At 38.8% G+C, this 15529-nt stretch overlaps 1 protein-coding gene across 4 annotated transcripts in view; it reads left to right on the top strand.

The window, feature by feature from the left end:
* LOC126253660 (proton channel OtopLc-like) overlaps positions 1-15529 on the top strand; it is an 856134-nt gene that overhangs the window by 720217 nt on the left and 120388 nt on the right. For all 4 annotated transcript variants that reach the window (XM_049955174.1, XM_049955178.1, XM_049955175.1 and 1 more), the window contains exon 6: positions 12086-12287. In XM_049955174.1, the coding sequence (XP_049811131.1) occupies positions 12086-12287 (202 nt within the window). The remainder of the gene's footprint in view (positions 1-12085; positions 12288-15529) is intronic.

Below are 15529 nucleotides of genomic sequence, written 5' to 3'. Positions count from 1 at the left end.
TACATAAGTGTAAGAATCTCTAGGTCTCTTTGGAGGCTTTGTAATATATTCAGTTATCAGCTTTGCACAATATTCTTGCTGCTTACTTCCACTGAATAAATATTTTTTGATGTTAGGTGCATTGCTCAGAAGATTGTCTTGAAACAATATTGAGCGAAAGTTTGACAGCTATGTCATCTGCTGGTTATTACAATGAGAGAGCTTTCTAAGCAAAAAGCAGACGGAATTGAGCTTTTTGTTTAACTTATTCATGTACTTGTACCATCTCATTTATTATTCATCTGGATGCCTACGAACTTCATACATGGAGCTCCATCCACTGTGTGCTCTTTGATCTCTACTTCTAGTACTCATATCTTTAAGTCCGTTTGACTGGTTTGGAATTGCAGACTATGAGTCATTGTAATAATAAATGTTAAGCTGTTTGCTGTGAACTGGTTGTAAACCTGTTCCATTATTCTCTTACCTGTGTCTGTTTTGGATGAGCTTGGGGCCTTTCATCAGTATACTAATGCAACCACAAACTTCACGGTTTTAGGAAGTGTCCTGTAATTTCTGAGTTAAAAGATTTATTTAGGACAAAAACAGGAGTGTCCCAAGTGCCAGGCATTGTTACTTGAAATTGGAAATAGCTTTGCTTCATAGATTGCAGTGAACATTACATTTGTTGATAATAACGCCCTACTGCCAATCATCACTGAAGATGGAAGTTCTTTCTTTTACCCTCTGACATATTTGTCAAATAGTTGTTACAACAAGTTCATGTACCAGACTGTAATACAAAAAATTAAAAAAAACTGGCTGTAATTTTGTCCTCAAATTTAGTCAAAAAGTATATATTGTTCATTGTTCTAATGAATAATATTTTTGTACTGGATTGTTCATTTGATAATAATTCTGTAGCTCATCCCTCTGAACAGGCAACTAATTCCTTATTGTGATCTACTCAGATGTCTGCTACATCAATTAAACCATAGAATGAATACCATCATTAACAAAGGTCAGCGCTCACTGAACAGACAGCAGACAGGCACTTAGAAATGGATGAGTATTAGCAGCATTTGAAAACAGATGGAAAAAATATAGGAGGAAGGAGGAGGACTGCAATAATAAATAATATACAGTATGGGGTTTCAGGATAGCAGGTACCCACAATACAAAATAGATGGAGAAGTCACTATGGGGGATAAATTTTTCTGAGGGAATTTCACAAACTGCCAAATGAGAAAAGCATTTAAATGTTTACTGACATGTGGAAGAGTATAATTATGCAAATGAACAAGATATAAGAAAAGAAATTTGTGTGTTTATCTACCTGGGGGATGACTTTGTGCAAAAGCTAAAACAATTCCTGCCTGTTGTTCACTGCCTTGACTGTTCACTGAGAATGTAGGTAATTTTCCTAGAGGGGTGATAGCAAAATTCATTGCAGCTGGTTTCATTGTCATCTTGCCAGAAATTAAAAGCTGGTATGGACTATATATATATATATTTTAAACTGCTCAGTAATTACTGTTAAAAGGTAAGTATTAGATCCTTTATACATTTTATCTTTGCAAGAAATAAAAATCTGCCATTAAATCAGCACTAAAAATTCCACAATTTTATTTAATTACACACTAACAATAGATTGCAAATATTAAATTTTCTGCTAAATTGCATTGTATTCACTACATCTATTGGGGGAAAAAATTGGCTGCCTGTGTCACTTTGTGCTAACTATTCTGTAGGATTCAAATCAACTGCAGCCTTCAGCCTCTTTAATTTATTTGACTATTATTAAATATTTCAGGTAAATGTCACCTTACAATTAACAACTTGTCAGAATATGCACGGCATCCAGGATACTATATACATATAATAGAGGGAAACATTCCACGTGGGAAAAATATATCTAAAAACAAAGATACTGTAACTTACCAAATGAAAGCATCAGTATGTTGATAGAGACAATAACAAACACAAATAAATTTGTGTGTGTGTTTGTGTTTGTTATTGTCTCTATCAACATACCAACGCTTTCGTTTGGTAAGTTACAGCATCTTTGTTTTTAGATAGACTATCCGCTCGTGGTCTCGCAGTAGCGTTCTCGCTTCCCGAGCACGGGGTCCTGGGTTCGATTCCCGGTGGGGTCAGGAATTTTTCCTGCCTCGAGATGACTGGGTGTTGCTGTGTCGCCTTCATCATCATCATTCATCCCCATTACGCTCGGAGGAAGGCAATGGCAAACCACCTCCACTACGACCTCGCCTAGTATGGCGGTGTGGGTCTCCCGCATTGTTCCCCTACACTCTGTCACAGAGTATGGAACTTCATCATCATCATCATCATCATCATCATCATCATATACATAGATAGATAGTTGGAATCATTATAAATTCATTCATATATACTATGCTTTTGCGGAAAGATATTCCAGATATGATTTGTTGTGAGACAGGCATTTAGTAATTTTCTTTCCTCTCTTACTATTTATGGTAAAAGATTCTATTATCAGTTGTCTTTGGTATTTGTCTGTGTAAAATTCCAAGTGTTTTGCTTTGTGCTTTGAGGAAATATGAGTGATTTTCCTTTTTTCTATGTTGAATTCTAAATTTTAGAGTTGCTTCTCAATACTTTCATAAAAGCAACCTGGTTCATGGTGCACGGTTCCAGATGCAGGTTGCCTATATAATGGCGTCCAGGGGCAACAAAAATTTGTTTTTCAGTGTTTCGTATAATTACTGACTAAATTTAAAAATTTAAAATGCTGTAATAATCAATTCATTAATAGGTATAACTTTATGTTTAAGGTTCAAGACAAGCAATACAGTTAGAAACCACACTAAATCATAAAAAGAGCTGCACCCAAAAGGACAAGGTGAATTGTGACCATTGTTGGCACACAAGTGGATGTACCAAACATATGAAATGATTACATATTTAACTTTGAAGGATCAATATTTATTATGCTAATGGCAACAAAATGTACATATTAGTACAGGTCCCTATGTTGTGAATTCAAGTGTCCAGGCATTGTGGCATAGAGTTGAGTTGTGCAGATCTTGGATGTAGTCCTGCAATGCTCCATCCCATGCTGCTTGCACCAGAGCACGTATTTCTCACAGGTTGGTCAGAGGAGCTAAGTCCTGCTGGCATGTTCATGGCATCCCACACATTCTCGAGTGGGGTGAGATCAGGCAATGTGGCTTACCATGGTAAAGCACCCACAGCTGGTGGAAAGCAGCAGTGTGAGGGTTAGCATTGTCCTGTTGAAATAGGGCATGGCCATGGGTGTTGGCAAATGACAGACCCACCAACTGCACGAACTCTTCACATAGCATGGAGCTATCGTGGAATCAGTTAGGAAGACTAATAGTGAATGGGCACCATAGGGTATCACTCCTCATACCATCACAATGGGCTGGCAGAACATGTGATGGGGAACTGCAAACTGCTATTCGTGACGCTCTCCGCTGTGCTTCCAGACACAGATCCGGTGGTTGCCACCTCCGAGGCAGAAATGGGACTCATCACTAAATATGACCCACTTCCAGCCTCGAGGGTACCATGGCCATCGTTGCCAAAACCAACAGAGTCGGGTACGGCACTGTGTGGGTAAAAGAGGCAGGCATTGTGAAGGTCGATGTGTAGCAAGACCTGCGTCATGCAACCACCTACCAATGGCACTAGCACTCGGGGGATGTTGCAGAGGAGGACACCTGCTGAATGGTTCCTGTCATTGCCAGCAGATCTTTGAACGCATGGTGGACAATCCATCATCCTCCCTCCTTGCAGCACAAATCGAATGTCCAAATCCTCCATCTTGTGTGTGTGTGTTCCTTCTTGTAACCATTGCCACCAACAGTTGGCAGTGGTGGTACCTGTACAACTAGTGTGGTGCACAGTGCGACGATGGTATCACACAGCCTCTTGCAGTCCTTTGATGCATACCCTCTTGAACTTGTCTAGTGGAATACTCCACTGCCAGGTGTATTGCCTGAGCATAATACACATTCAGGTGACTCTCTAGTGATGCTACCTGCTGTTGTGCTGGCGAGCATGGCTGTTTGGGGCCCTTTTTATGTCAATAATAATAATAACAACAACAACATCCTGGCCCCCTGATGACCATAGATGTTAAGTCCCATAGTGCTCAGAGCCAACATCCTGGCCCCACCCGTGCTCCCTGAGTATGCAGCCCACCATGCAGAACTAATCACTGGCATAGCTGATGGCGTGCAACATACCCACCCAGTTTGCAGTGGATCATTTGGGTCCTTTTTGGTTCAGTTCTTTTTATGATGATCAGTATATGTACATTCGGGAAGTAATGTGACTCACAGTGCACAAATTAGCCAGATTATATTCATCCAGTAGTAAAGAATGACAGGACTTAGGAAATTCTAAGAAACTTTAAACATAATTTCAAACATTTTCTAAGCTTTTACTCGCTTACAAGCTTAGTGTCAAACATTTAACACTTTACCTCATTTCTAAAGTAATCAGATATTTGAAGTTGTTTTATATACTGGAGCACAATTCCTTAAGGAATCGGGGCTTGGGGCTTTACTTGTTTGATATGCAGAACAGAAATGGATTTGCAGTATTGTTTAGTATCATGTTACAGTTATTACTCCACAGACTCACAGCACATTTATTTGTTTTACATTCATAAATTGTAGCTGTTGTAAGTCTTACTTGAAGCCCAAAAAAATTTATGAAACACAAATACAGTTCTGTAACAACAGATTAAAATAGTTTGTTACTTCATGAAACTAAGCAATAATAGTTCCTGATTGAAATTAATATAAGCCTTAATTCCATATAGAAATTAATATGCAAAAGTTCATGACTCAAATTGATAAACGTCCAGGGGCTACTGCCATAATTCAATATTCATGTGTGTTAGCATAGTGATGGTGGAAACCACACATTCATCATCACTTAAAGTTCTGTACAATGGCAGTCTAAGTCAGTCCAGCTAAATAGTGGTGGCAGTCATAGTTCACTTGTAGAGGTGACATCAGCAGGCAAATGGAAGGTTCCAGAATGAGATTTCCACTCTGCAGTGGAGTGTGCGCTGATATGAAACTTCCTGGCAGATTAAAACTGTGTGCCGGACCGAGACTCGAACACAGGACCTATGCCTTTTGCGGGCAAGTGCTCTACCAACTGAGCTACCCAAGCACGACTCACACCCAGTCCTCACAGCTCCTGTAAAGTTTGGAAGGTAGAAGACGAGGTACTGGCAGAAGTAAAGCTGTGAGGACGGGGCGTGAGTCGTGCTTGGGTAGCTCAGTTGGTAGAGCACTTGCCCGCGAAAGGCAAAGGTCCCGAGTTCGAGTCTCGGTCCAGCACACAGTTTTAATCTGCCAGGAAGTTTCAAATGGAAGGCTCATTGGACGCTGACTCATTCTCATTGCTATTGTCTATGAAAATTCATTTGAACGGCCAGTGATAAAAGTAGCTTTCACACTGCAAGCACCCTCACCAGATGTAGGCAATGTTACACATATCGATATTTCTGAATCTTCCATTTGCACATCCAGCAGCATTACTAAACCACTCCTCACTGATTTGGCACATAGGCCCAATAGTAGCCTGATCAGTGCATGGGAGGACAACTCAGTGGTAGTGGCCAGAAACTGGATGAAGTCTTGATGGAAGGCTCCTGAGAAATGTCTGCAGCCACTGACGGTGATAGTGCAGTACTCGGAGTGTCTTGCATAGACACAGAGGCTTCTGGGAGGAAGTGGGTCCTGTGGAATGCAGAGGGTCTGATGATTCAACCATTGGTGAAGGTGGATTGACAACAATGGGTTGCCACTCAGCTCACTGGAATGGAGGACCAAGCGGCCATCCTCTGTCACCTGAGAGTGGAGAGAGATACAACATAGTGGCAGTGGTGGATTCTGTGACAAGGGAGCCCGCTGATCAGAACACCACAAGCAGAATTGGTTGCAGTGCCAATGCAGCATTCCATGTGTTGCAGCCACCGCCGCCGCTGCCACCACCACCACCACCACCACCACCACCTGCCAACTATATAGTTTCACCATGAATCCCTGAATCCATCCAGGATTTTGGCCAAATGGACATTCCTACTCCCATGCATTCACATGCAATAGTGTGACCATGTTTGCTTTGTGTTCTGGAGGTGGAAACGAGAGATCCAGAAGCACCCTGTAAGGGTTCCCATGAAGGAGTTTGGCTGGGCTTTGACCATTCATGCGCGTGGAACTGTCAGAAAGTAGGAAGGTGTTTAGTGCTGAAGTTGATTTAACAGACCCTAAGGATTTTAATATTTGCACTTTTAAAGTGTGAAGAATCAGTTCTGCCAGCCCATTTGAGGCTGGATGAAAAGATGGTGCCGTAAGATTTTTAATTCCACTGTGGGCGCAGAACCTTTCGAAATTAGTGGCTGTGAACTGGGGACCATTGTTGGTCACTAGCAACTGAGATGCATCCTCTATTGTGAAGATCCACTCAAAGATTCCCATTGAGTCCAGCATTGTTGGCTACTGCAGATAGCCAATATATGGAAGTGAGAGAGAGAGAGAGAGTTGACAATGATAAACCACATGGATCTGAGGTAAGGGTCCACAAAGTCAATGTGAACTTGGTCCCACAGTTGTTTGGCACTGGCCTCGAGACTAATGACTGGGCTTTGGCACCCGGCAGACAGCATAGTGCTGTACCAGTTGTGCAACATTGTCGTCCATACAAGGCCAGTAGACAATATGGCATGCCAGTTGCTTCATTATGTGAATCCCCCAGTGGTATTGGTGCACCTGACCATACCTGGAAGGTGGCACCCTAACTCAGCACTATTCGTTGTCTTCTGTAAGGAGCACCATACCTTGCTGATTCTGAAGCTGGTGCAGCCTATGTAAAACCAGTGAAGCCAGGTGTTTCTGCATTTGCCAAAGTGGCAGGCCAACATGACCAGACATACTGCAGGACTTGAAGAAGCAGGTCATGTCTAGACAATGTAGGAACATCTAGGAATTTATAAGGAATGCTTCATTTGGCTATCTAACTGAAAATAAACAATTTCCCGGCAGTCTGATTCAGGCTAGTGCGATAGTGAATGCTGTATTGAAAATCTGTCAGGGGACCCCCTGATGAAGGTGATGTGCTGTACACTCTGCAAACTTTGCCTTAGGTCCAAAAAGGGACAAATTCAGTTTATGGTCAGTTATAAGATGAAATCTGTGACCACACAACCCAAATGTGAAATTTATGGACACCAGAAATGATGGCCATTTCTTCTTTTTCGATCAGTGTATAATGTTCATTATCTTGAGTAAGTGTCTTTGATATAAACAAGATTGCCTCTGTGTACCACCCCCTAAGTTAGAGAACTGCCCTGATTCTATCTGGGGATTCATCTGTTACCATCACCAATGCCAAGTAGGTTTGGCACATTAGAAGGCAGGTTACTGATTGGGGCCCAGTTTTAACTTCTCTCCCTCCATCCTCTCTTTCTGTCCAACTTTTCCTCCCTGTTCTCTGTTTTCCATCAACTCCCCCCCTCCCCCCCTCTCTCTCTCTCTCTCTCTCTCTCTCTCTCTCTCTCTCTCTCTCTCTCTCTCTCTGTACATCTCCTTGTCCCTCCTCTCTGTCTGTCCATCAACTCCTCCCCTCTCCCCCCCCCCCCCCATCAGTTTCATCCTTTCACCTCTATCTGTCCATATCCTCCTTCACCCTCCTCATTATCCATCTCTTCCTCTTCCTCTTTCTCTGCTCAACCATGTCCACTCACATGTATGCCCCTGGAACACATTCTGATACTGCCCACACAACACACCTGCCATGCAGGGCAGCCTAGATGTCATGGATTCTAACCTTCCTCACCCCCATCCCTATGGGAGATACCTGGTTGTTAGCCTCACAGTACTTCCCAGATCGTAGGTAGTAGATGTACCAAATTTGGCTGAAAATGATCCAGTGGTTTAGAAGATGTGAAAAAAATGCACGTGCGCGCGCGCACACACACACACACACACACACACACACACACACACACAATTTTTTTTATGAATGTAGTTGATTTTGTGTTCCCTGAACTTTTCTGTCCTGTACTCTTCTCTAAATTCTATCTTGATATGTGATGTAGATTTTTCTTTTTCACTTCCATAACTAACTCTGTTCTGGCAGAATGCAGATAGTTTAAGAATGAAGGTAACATCTTACCTAATGGTGGAAGTAGTGAGTCATTGACTGGCACACCAGAAAATAATAAAAACTTCAAAAGTTAGCAAAATTTCATTCTTTTTTGAGTGTTGCTCCTATTTGGTGAATTGTTAGTTTCACTCATAAATTATTTCTTTTCTGTCATACATTTATATGAATAATGACCTGGTCAGTGGCCAAATTATTTAGTTATACAACTTCAATCTGGACAGCTAACTCCTCCATCTCCATGACTTCATACTCTGCCACCGTGCCATTTACTCCATGTAAATATCTTTTGCACATTAAATTGCCCTAAATTTTTTCCTCTCGATGTATATCTCAATAACTTCCTGCTTACCAGTCTTTGTAGATTACTTCATATTATTCATCAACTCTGCTGCAACCCATACACAGCCATTTATGTATGAATGATCACCAGTCATCTTTCCAAACTGTTATCTCCACAATCTCCTTTTTCCTCTGTTATATCCTGCTCTCCATCCTTTCCCCTTCTCTATTCCCCCCCCCCCCCCCCCCGCCCCTGCCCAGCTGGTCAGTGTCCCCCGTCTGTATCAAAGTAAGCTTGTTGGTGCCATATTCTAATTTTTTGCCTTGGTCCCTCCTCTGTTCCACATGCCTGCCCTCCTGCTTCCTAGTTCCTTTCACTTGCTCCATCCAACGCAACTCCTAACCAAAAATACACACACAGTGCCGGAACAATATGTGTGTGTTTTTATTTTGTTCTTAAAAAGTACTGAAGAAAGACATTATCTAATAGCTATGTTGCACCTTCCACATCTTGTTTGTATGCTTGTCTGCCACTCAGTACATCAATTATTCGGAGGGTGATTACCATTGCTCTTTCTTCAGTTTGTATACTACCAAGGATTTTTCATATCACCATAAAGTCTCTTTCTATCCATCTTTTAAATGGTTCATGACAGCTTGCTGTCTATTTTGCGCACTTTTTGTTTGTGGCATTGTCTCACAGAGAACACAATTCTGGAATGAGATTTTCACTCTGCAGCGGAGTGTGCGCTGATATGAAACTTCCTGGCAGATTAAAACTGTGTGCCCGACCGAGACTCGAACTCGGGACCTTTGCCTTTCGCGGGCACTTGCCCGCGAAAGGCAAAGGTCCCGAGTTCGAGTCTCGGTCGGGCACACAGTTTTAATCTGCCAGGAAGTAACACAATTCTGATTTTGTAACCTTAAATGATTCACAGCTTAAGTAATTTGTAATAGAAGAGTTCTGACATCAGTAACTGGTCTGAGTGTGCAGGCAATACCACAGTGTTTTATCCCCTTGGTACCTGAATGAATTTATACATGAAAGAAAAAAATCAAAAATAATTTTTGTAACAAATAATGAAGTGTTGTAGAGTTCATAAGGTCAAATCTAAGATATGTTATATCTGTCAGACATAATTGGGTAATGTTGCATATTTGTAACAACAGGCATTTGAGAAATTGACACTTGCAACATTTCATTTAGTAGGAGATTTTTATTTTTGATGGTAGATTGATGAAAGCAGTTTTATTTGACCTTCATGCTCCTTGCATAATAATTCTGCCTATGTTCTCTGATTTTATTTGTCATGTCTTTTCTCTTCTTGCAGAGTACCTCTGCTATTCTGGGTTTGAATTCTAGTAGATAATTTAATTCATTATGGTGATTTTTAAAACTTTAACAGTTCTTCCGCAGGTGGTATATGAGCTATGAAATCTCTATTTATATTTCTTGGAGCATAAACCTCAGGTATCTGTTGCTAATAGCATATAAGCTTCGGCGTGTTAGCAGTTCTTTAGAATTTCCACATCCCAATAAAGGTGAAATGCAGTCAGTAAACACTGTTGTGGTTGGCTGTTCATTGGAAACTTGTAACAAATTAAGGTGTAGTTATGTAATTAATGAAAACAATTGATCACTAGTATTCTGGCACTATGAATCAATGGAAATATTTGCTTACAATTCACTTGACTTCATCTCTTGCATGCACCTACAAATTTACACAAATGCCTAACAATGCATATTTTATACAAACATTATTTACAAATTCACTTGCACATGCAACTTATTTGTTATGGTACATCAAAAATGTGATTTGTGTCACGTCATAGAGACTTGTGTGTGTGTGTGTGTGTGTGTGTGTGTGTGTGTGTGTGTGTGTGTGTGTTTTGTGAAGAAAGGTGGGAACAGAAAGTCACTCTAGAAGTACCCAAAACACTAGGGAGATAGCAGCACATGTCAGAAGCTTTGGTAGCTCCATGTAGAATCTGCACCTACCACCAGTGCCACTTAAAAAACAGTTAACCTTCCATTTATTAGCGTTGTTTCACATGATGTGGATTCACGATGGTCTGCATTAAAGGGTTAAATGTGTTGCTCTGTCAGCACATTGTTCTCCAGAATATCACTGCAGAGCTGTGTTATTCAGTACAACACGTTACTGAACATTATTTAATGTACAGTTTCATTTTACCATTTCCACATGCTGAACATTTGACATTGAAACAGTTGTAGTTTTAGTAAGAACTAGAACATGAAATTTAATGTAAGCATCTCAGTTTGGAAACATTATACCACAAAACTATGTCTCACTATTGCATTAGCTCTCTAGCACTGCTATTCATTTTGTAGATCTAGAAAATGGAATTAGAAATGTGAAAACATACTAACTCCATGTAACACACAAGTCTGCAATTTTAGGAACAAAAAATGTTTTTAGTGACAAAATGGTTAAGAATGAGTACATGAAACAAATGAGATATTTGAGCACCACTGATATTCTGTATATACATTTTAGGAGGTGTGAATGTCTTAAAAATGCGGTAACTGGCATCTGTCTCTCACTCATACAGTAAAACAGGAAATCTTTAAATATGTATCATACTATTTTCCAAATGCTGCTTGTGTTCATAAATGTGATTGCTTTTTTTAAGGGACATTGTTTTCTTGTATGCTGAAAGTAACAAAATGCTCACAGCATGCTGCTACTCAAAGGCATGGAAAATCTTTAAAGTATGCAAAAATGGTTTATTACCTTTAAATAGTTTAATATTTTCATCAGCATTTTAAAATCAAAAATCATAGTGTATGTAAAAGGTGAACAGGTTTGACTCAACAGCTTTAAATATTTTCATTAGCAAATTCCCAACTGTGCTTATAGAATGACAAGAAAGTCAGGAAAGAGCTGCACTAAAGGCTTGGAAATTACTTTCTCACTCATGAACTGGATTTGCAGACACATCATTCACCTCTTCTGCATGCTCTATTCTATACATCTCTTTATTATAATACATTGAAATTATTGCTCAACCCCAAATACATTTTCTTCTGTTCACTACATCAAGGTTTTTTTTTTTTTAAACTTCAAGATGCACACAAGGTTAACAAAGACATTTCTTTGACAAATACATAAGACACTGTTAATATTGTTGATAATTTCTTCAGCTTTCAAAATGGTTAGCTGCTTCTTTTGAACAGAGACAGCAAAAGGCACACAATTTTTTGACATATGCTGATCCAGTTTATGTAGTAAACAGTATAACACGTGCAGACAAAAGGGTCAGGAGTGATATGGGAAGAGGGAAAATATCTGAAGGGGTGGATGGAGTGACAGAAACTGTTTGGATATGGGAGTGGGGGGAAATCCATACTAATTACAAAGGAGGAACTGAAATTGCAGAGATCAAAAAGGACAGTAAGGTATGTAGTATTCTATTGGAAAGAACATGAGACAGATGTACACAGGAAGAAGTAGTATGAAATGCAACAGGCAGGGGAATTAGACTGACATGATAGTCCAGATGTAGGGAAATGTGCTAAGAAGAATAATTAAGTAAACTTCCGCTGCTGTGATGGAAATTTGTTCTCCTGTAAGTTGTACCTACACCTTTCAATTAACAATATACTTTAATACAGGGTGTTCTGCGCAACTTGAGAACCAGCAAAGATGTGAATTTGAATGATGGTGGTGGAGACAGTCCTACACAAGAAAAGTTGACTGGTTCATGTGATCCACCAGAGATGGTGGAACTGGAGTCTGGGAGACCTGCACGTAAACGAAAAACTTCACAGAACATTCACAGCCATGGAAGTTTCTTTCTAAGAGTAGGTGCTATAGGTGAGCAATAGAAATTATTTTTTATTAGTAACTGTAAAACATCTTTCAAAACTGTAATACATCTTTCAGAAAGTTCTTCATACCACACACACACACACACACACACACACACACACAGATAAATTTGTTGAAGTCAAATCAGCAAGTAGTACAGTAAAAAGAATTATATGGACAAAACAGTTATTGAAATTCATGTCAGATATAGATGTGTATATGACTGGTTCTTTTTTTAAGTTCAGGGATTTTATGAAACAATGCAACCTAAGGTAACTCAAATATCTTTATCAGTAAAGAAAGAACCAGACCTGACAGCAGCAAAACTTGTATCAAGCTGATGATGACCTTCAAATACACAGTTTTCAGAAAGTAGCAAGAGAAGAATTAAATAAGAAATGTTATGGTTTAGCATTGTACTCATATATTTTTGTTCATCCCATAAATTTTACCATATATAATTTTTTTGCTCAGGTATAGTGAAATGTGTCTGTATTGGGGCCTATGTTATGGGGGTCTTAATTGTAGTATAAATTTTTAAAATCCTTTTCAAACTTCCTTTATGGTTTTGAGAAACATAGTGCTGCAACTTTATTTTTCATTTTTCATTATTTTATTTTGAATAAACCACTTTAAAATATTGTTTAAAGTTTCTGCTACAGTAAATGTTTCTGGATTGGTTTTCAGAAATCTGTGGCCATTAATGGAAAAATGAGGTGTGCCACAAGACAAGACAGTAGAAAATTATAAAGAAATATAACATCCAAAAAATAGAAGAAACGAGACAAAGAAATAAAGGAGAACTGAGAAGAGAGCAGAAAATGGAGATGGAAGAAAGACAGAAAAAAATATGGGGGGAGGGGGGGGGGGAGGGGAGGAAGAGATCAGGTGTTGCTATAAAATTCAGTTGAAGAATAAATCAAGGCACTGAAGTATAGTGAAACTATTGTAGGAGTATAGGTGATAGAGAAGGAAAACTATGCATATAACTCGGTGTCAGCCTGCAGACAACAAAATTATGAAAAATCTTTTTCTACCACACGTTCTCCATGAAAATGTCTCACAGATGTTCATTTCACTTTAAAAATCTATAGCACATTTCTTACGTATCTACTCTATGTGCTGGAATCTAGCAGCAATATCCAGAGCAAGGGATAGAGATTTATAGATTGAGATTAAAAATATTATTTTCAGTATGGTTCAATATAAAAACTTTAGATGAATTGAAAAGTATTATGTAATAATTTTCCTCTGTTCGTTAGAAGAATTGTTACTGCAGAAGTTCCAAGCTTTAGTACAGTAGACTGAAACGTATAAGATAAATCAGTCTTCCAGAAAATATGATTTCTAATAAAATTCCTGTGACTTATATTTGACATGTTAAAAAAAAATTGATTAAGGGCTACCATTTCTGTATGCTCAGGTAATAAGTTCTCTTTCTTTACATAAATAGCTTCAAAGATGATATTCAGATCTCAAAAATCAAAGCAAAAAATACATATTTTAACAGTTCATGAAAATACAAAACTGTCAAAGGTAGTCATTGGTTACTTCAGGCTGTTGTTTTACTGAAATAGTAGTACTGGCCTAGTTAGACAATTGTTGTCCTCATGCAAGCCTAAAATATATATATGCATTTGCGTCCATACTCTGTAAATCAATGTGAAGTGCATAGCAGTTACTAGGGCTTCTTCCCTTTCCATTCATATATGGATCATGGGAAGAATGACTGTTCAGATGCCTCTGTGTGTTGTAATTAATTTAATCTTATCCTGACAATCCCTTTGGAAACAATGTGTAGGGAGCTGTAGTACGTTTCTGGATTAATAATTTAAAGTTGGTTCTTGAAACTTTGTAAGTAGGTTTTCTTCAAGATAGTTTGCATCTATCTTCAAGTATCTGCCAGTTCACTTTCTTAAGCATCTCTTTGACAGTCTCCCATGGGTCAAAAAGCCTGGCACTGAGCGAAATGCTTTTTGGAAATTGAGAAATACAGCATAACCTGACTGCCTTAATCCATGGCTTTCAGGATGCTGTATGAGAAAAGTGCAAGTATGATTTAACATGATTGATGTTTTCAGAATCCATGCTGGTTGGCATGGGGGAGGCCATTCGGTTTGGAATATCTCATTATGTTTGAAATCAGAATATGTTCTAAGATTCTGCAACAAATGGATGTCGAGGATATTGGATTCTTGTAAAAGAATGTGCTCTGTGCTTTCTTCCAAAAATACAAACACAGAAAAAAATACAGCTAAAACAAAATTCAAAAACATCCAAAGATTCAGAAATGAAACTCTTGGTGTATGCTAAAGTAGACCTGCACTTCATAATATGACTATTTTAGTAAATTTATTCAGCACACATTAAGAGTTTTGTTTTTGAAATTATCAGTGTCTTTGAATTTTATTTTATTCTTGTTTTCTTATGAATCTGTCTTTTTAGGTCTGCTTTCTAATGGCATGAGTATAGAAAACGGACAATATATTATTTTTGAGAAAAGCTTTCATTCCATACTTCCAGAAAGAATATAAAACATGATACTATTTACATTCTGATAAATAAAAAAGTCTCCTACTATAAGCTGCTAAATATTACAAAATCTAGTATAATATGTATAATATGAATGGGATATGTTGGTACACCTACGGAAGACATTAATGTAATTTCGTTTTTATGTCATGTGACGTTTTTATATAAAAGGAAAGCAACTCAAGGTGCTGTAAAAGACTATTTTTGGAGGACAGTGGAAAGCTTCTCTCAGTTGTAGTCCTTATATCAAACTACTTTTTTCAAAAAGTAGAAAATTGGAAATACTAGTGTTGTTCATATTGTTTAAGCACTCTGTTGAACATAATTAATATTTTATTAACTGACAGAATATAAAAGAATTCTTTTTTATGCATCATTTTTTAATAATTCTGTATGTGAATATAGAAAGGATTGATTGCTACTGACGATGTAGAGGAGATGTTGAGTCATAGACAGGCTTAATGAAAAAGAATGCTAAAATATTTAAGCTTTTGGACAAACTCCCTCTTCTGAGGTGGAAACACATCCATCCACACAAGCACAGACCTATCACATATGACCACTGTCTGTGGGCACTGGGACCCAACTGCCCCAGCACCTGGAGACAGTGGCCATGTGTTTGGGAGTTGTGGTTGTTGATAGGTGGAACTGGGATGGTGAAGTCAGATAATGTTCTCAAATGGAAGGACTGGAGCCCCCACATCCTTGCTACAGCA

Source organism: Schistocerca nitens, chromosome 4 (assembly GCF_023898315.1).
Source record: "Schistocerca nitens isolate TAMUIC-IGC-003100 chromosome 4, iqSchNite1.1, whole genome shotgun sequence".
NCBI classification, from domain to species: Eukaryota; Metazoa; Arthropoda; class Insecta; order Orthoptera; family Acrididae; genus Schistocerca; species Schistocerca nitens.
The sequence above is the reverse complement of the archived record's forward strand: the minus strand, read 5'-3'. Positions and strand labels throughout refer to the sequence as shown.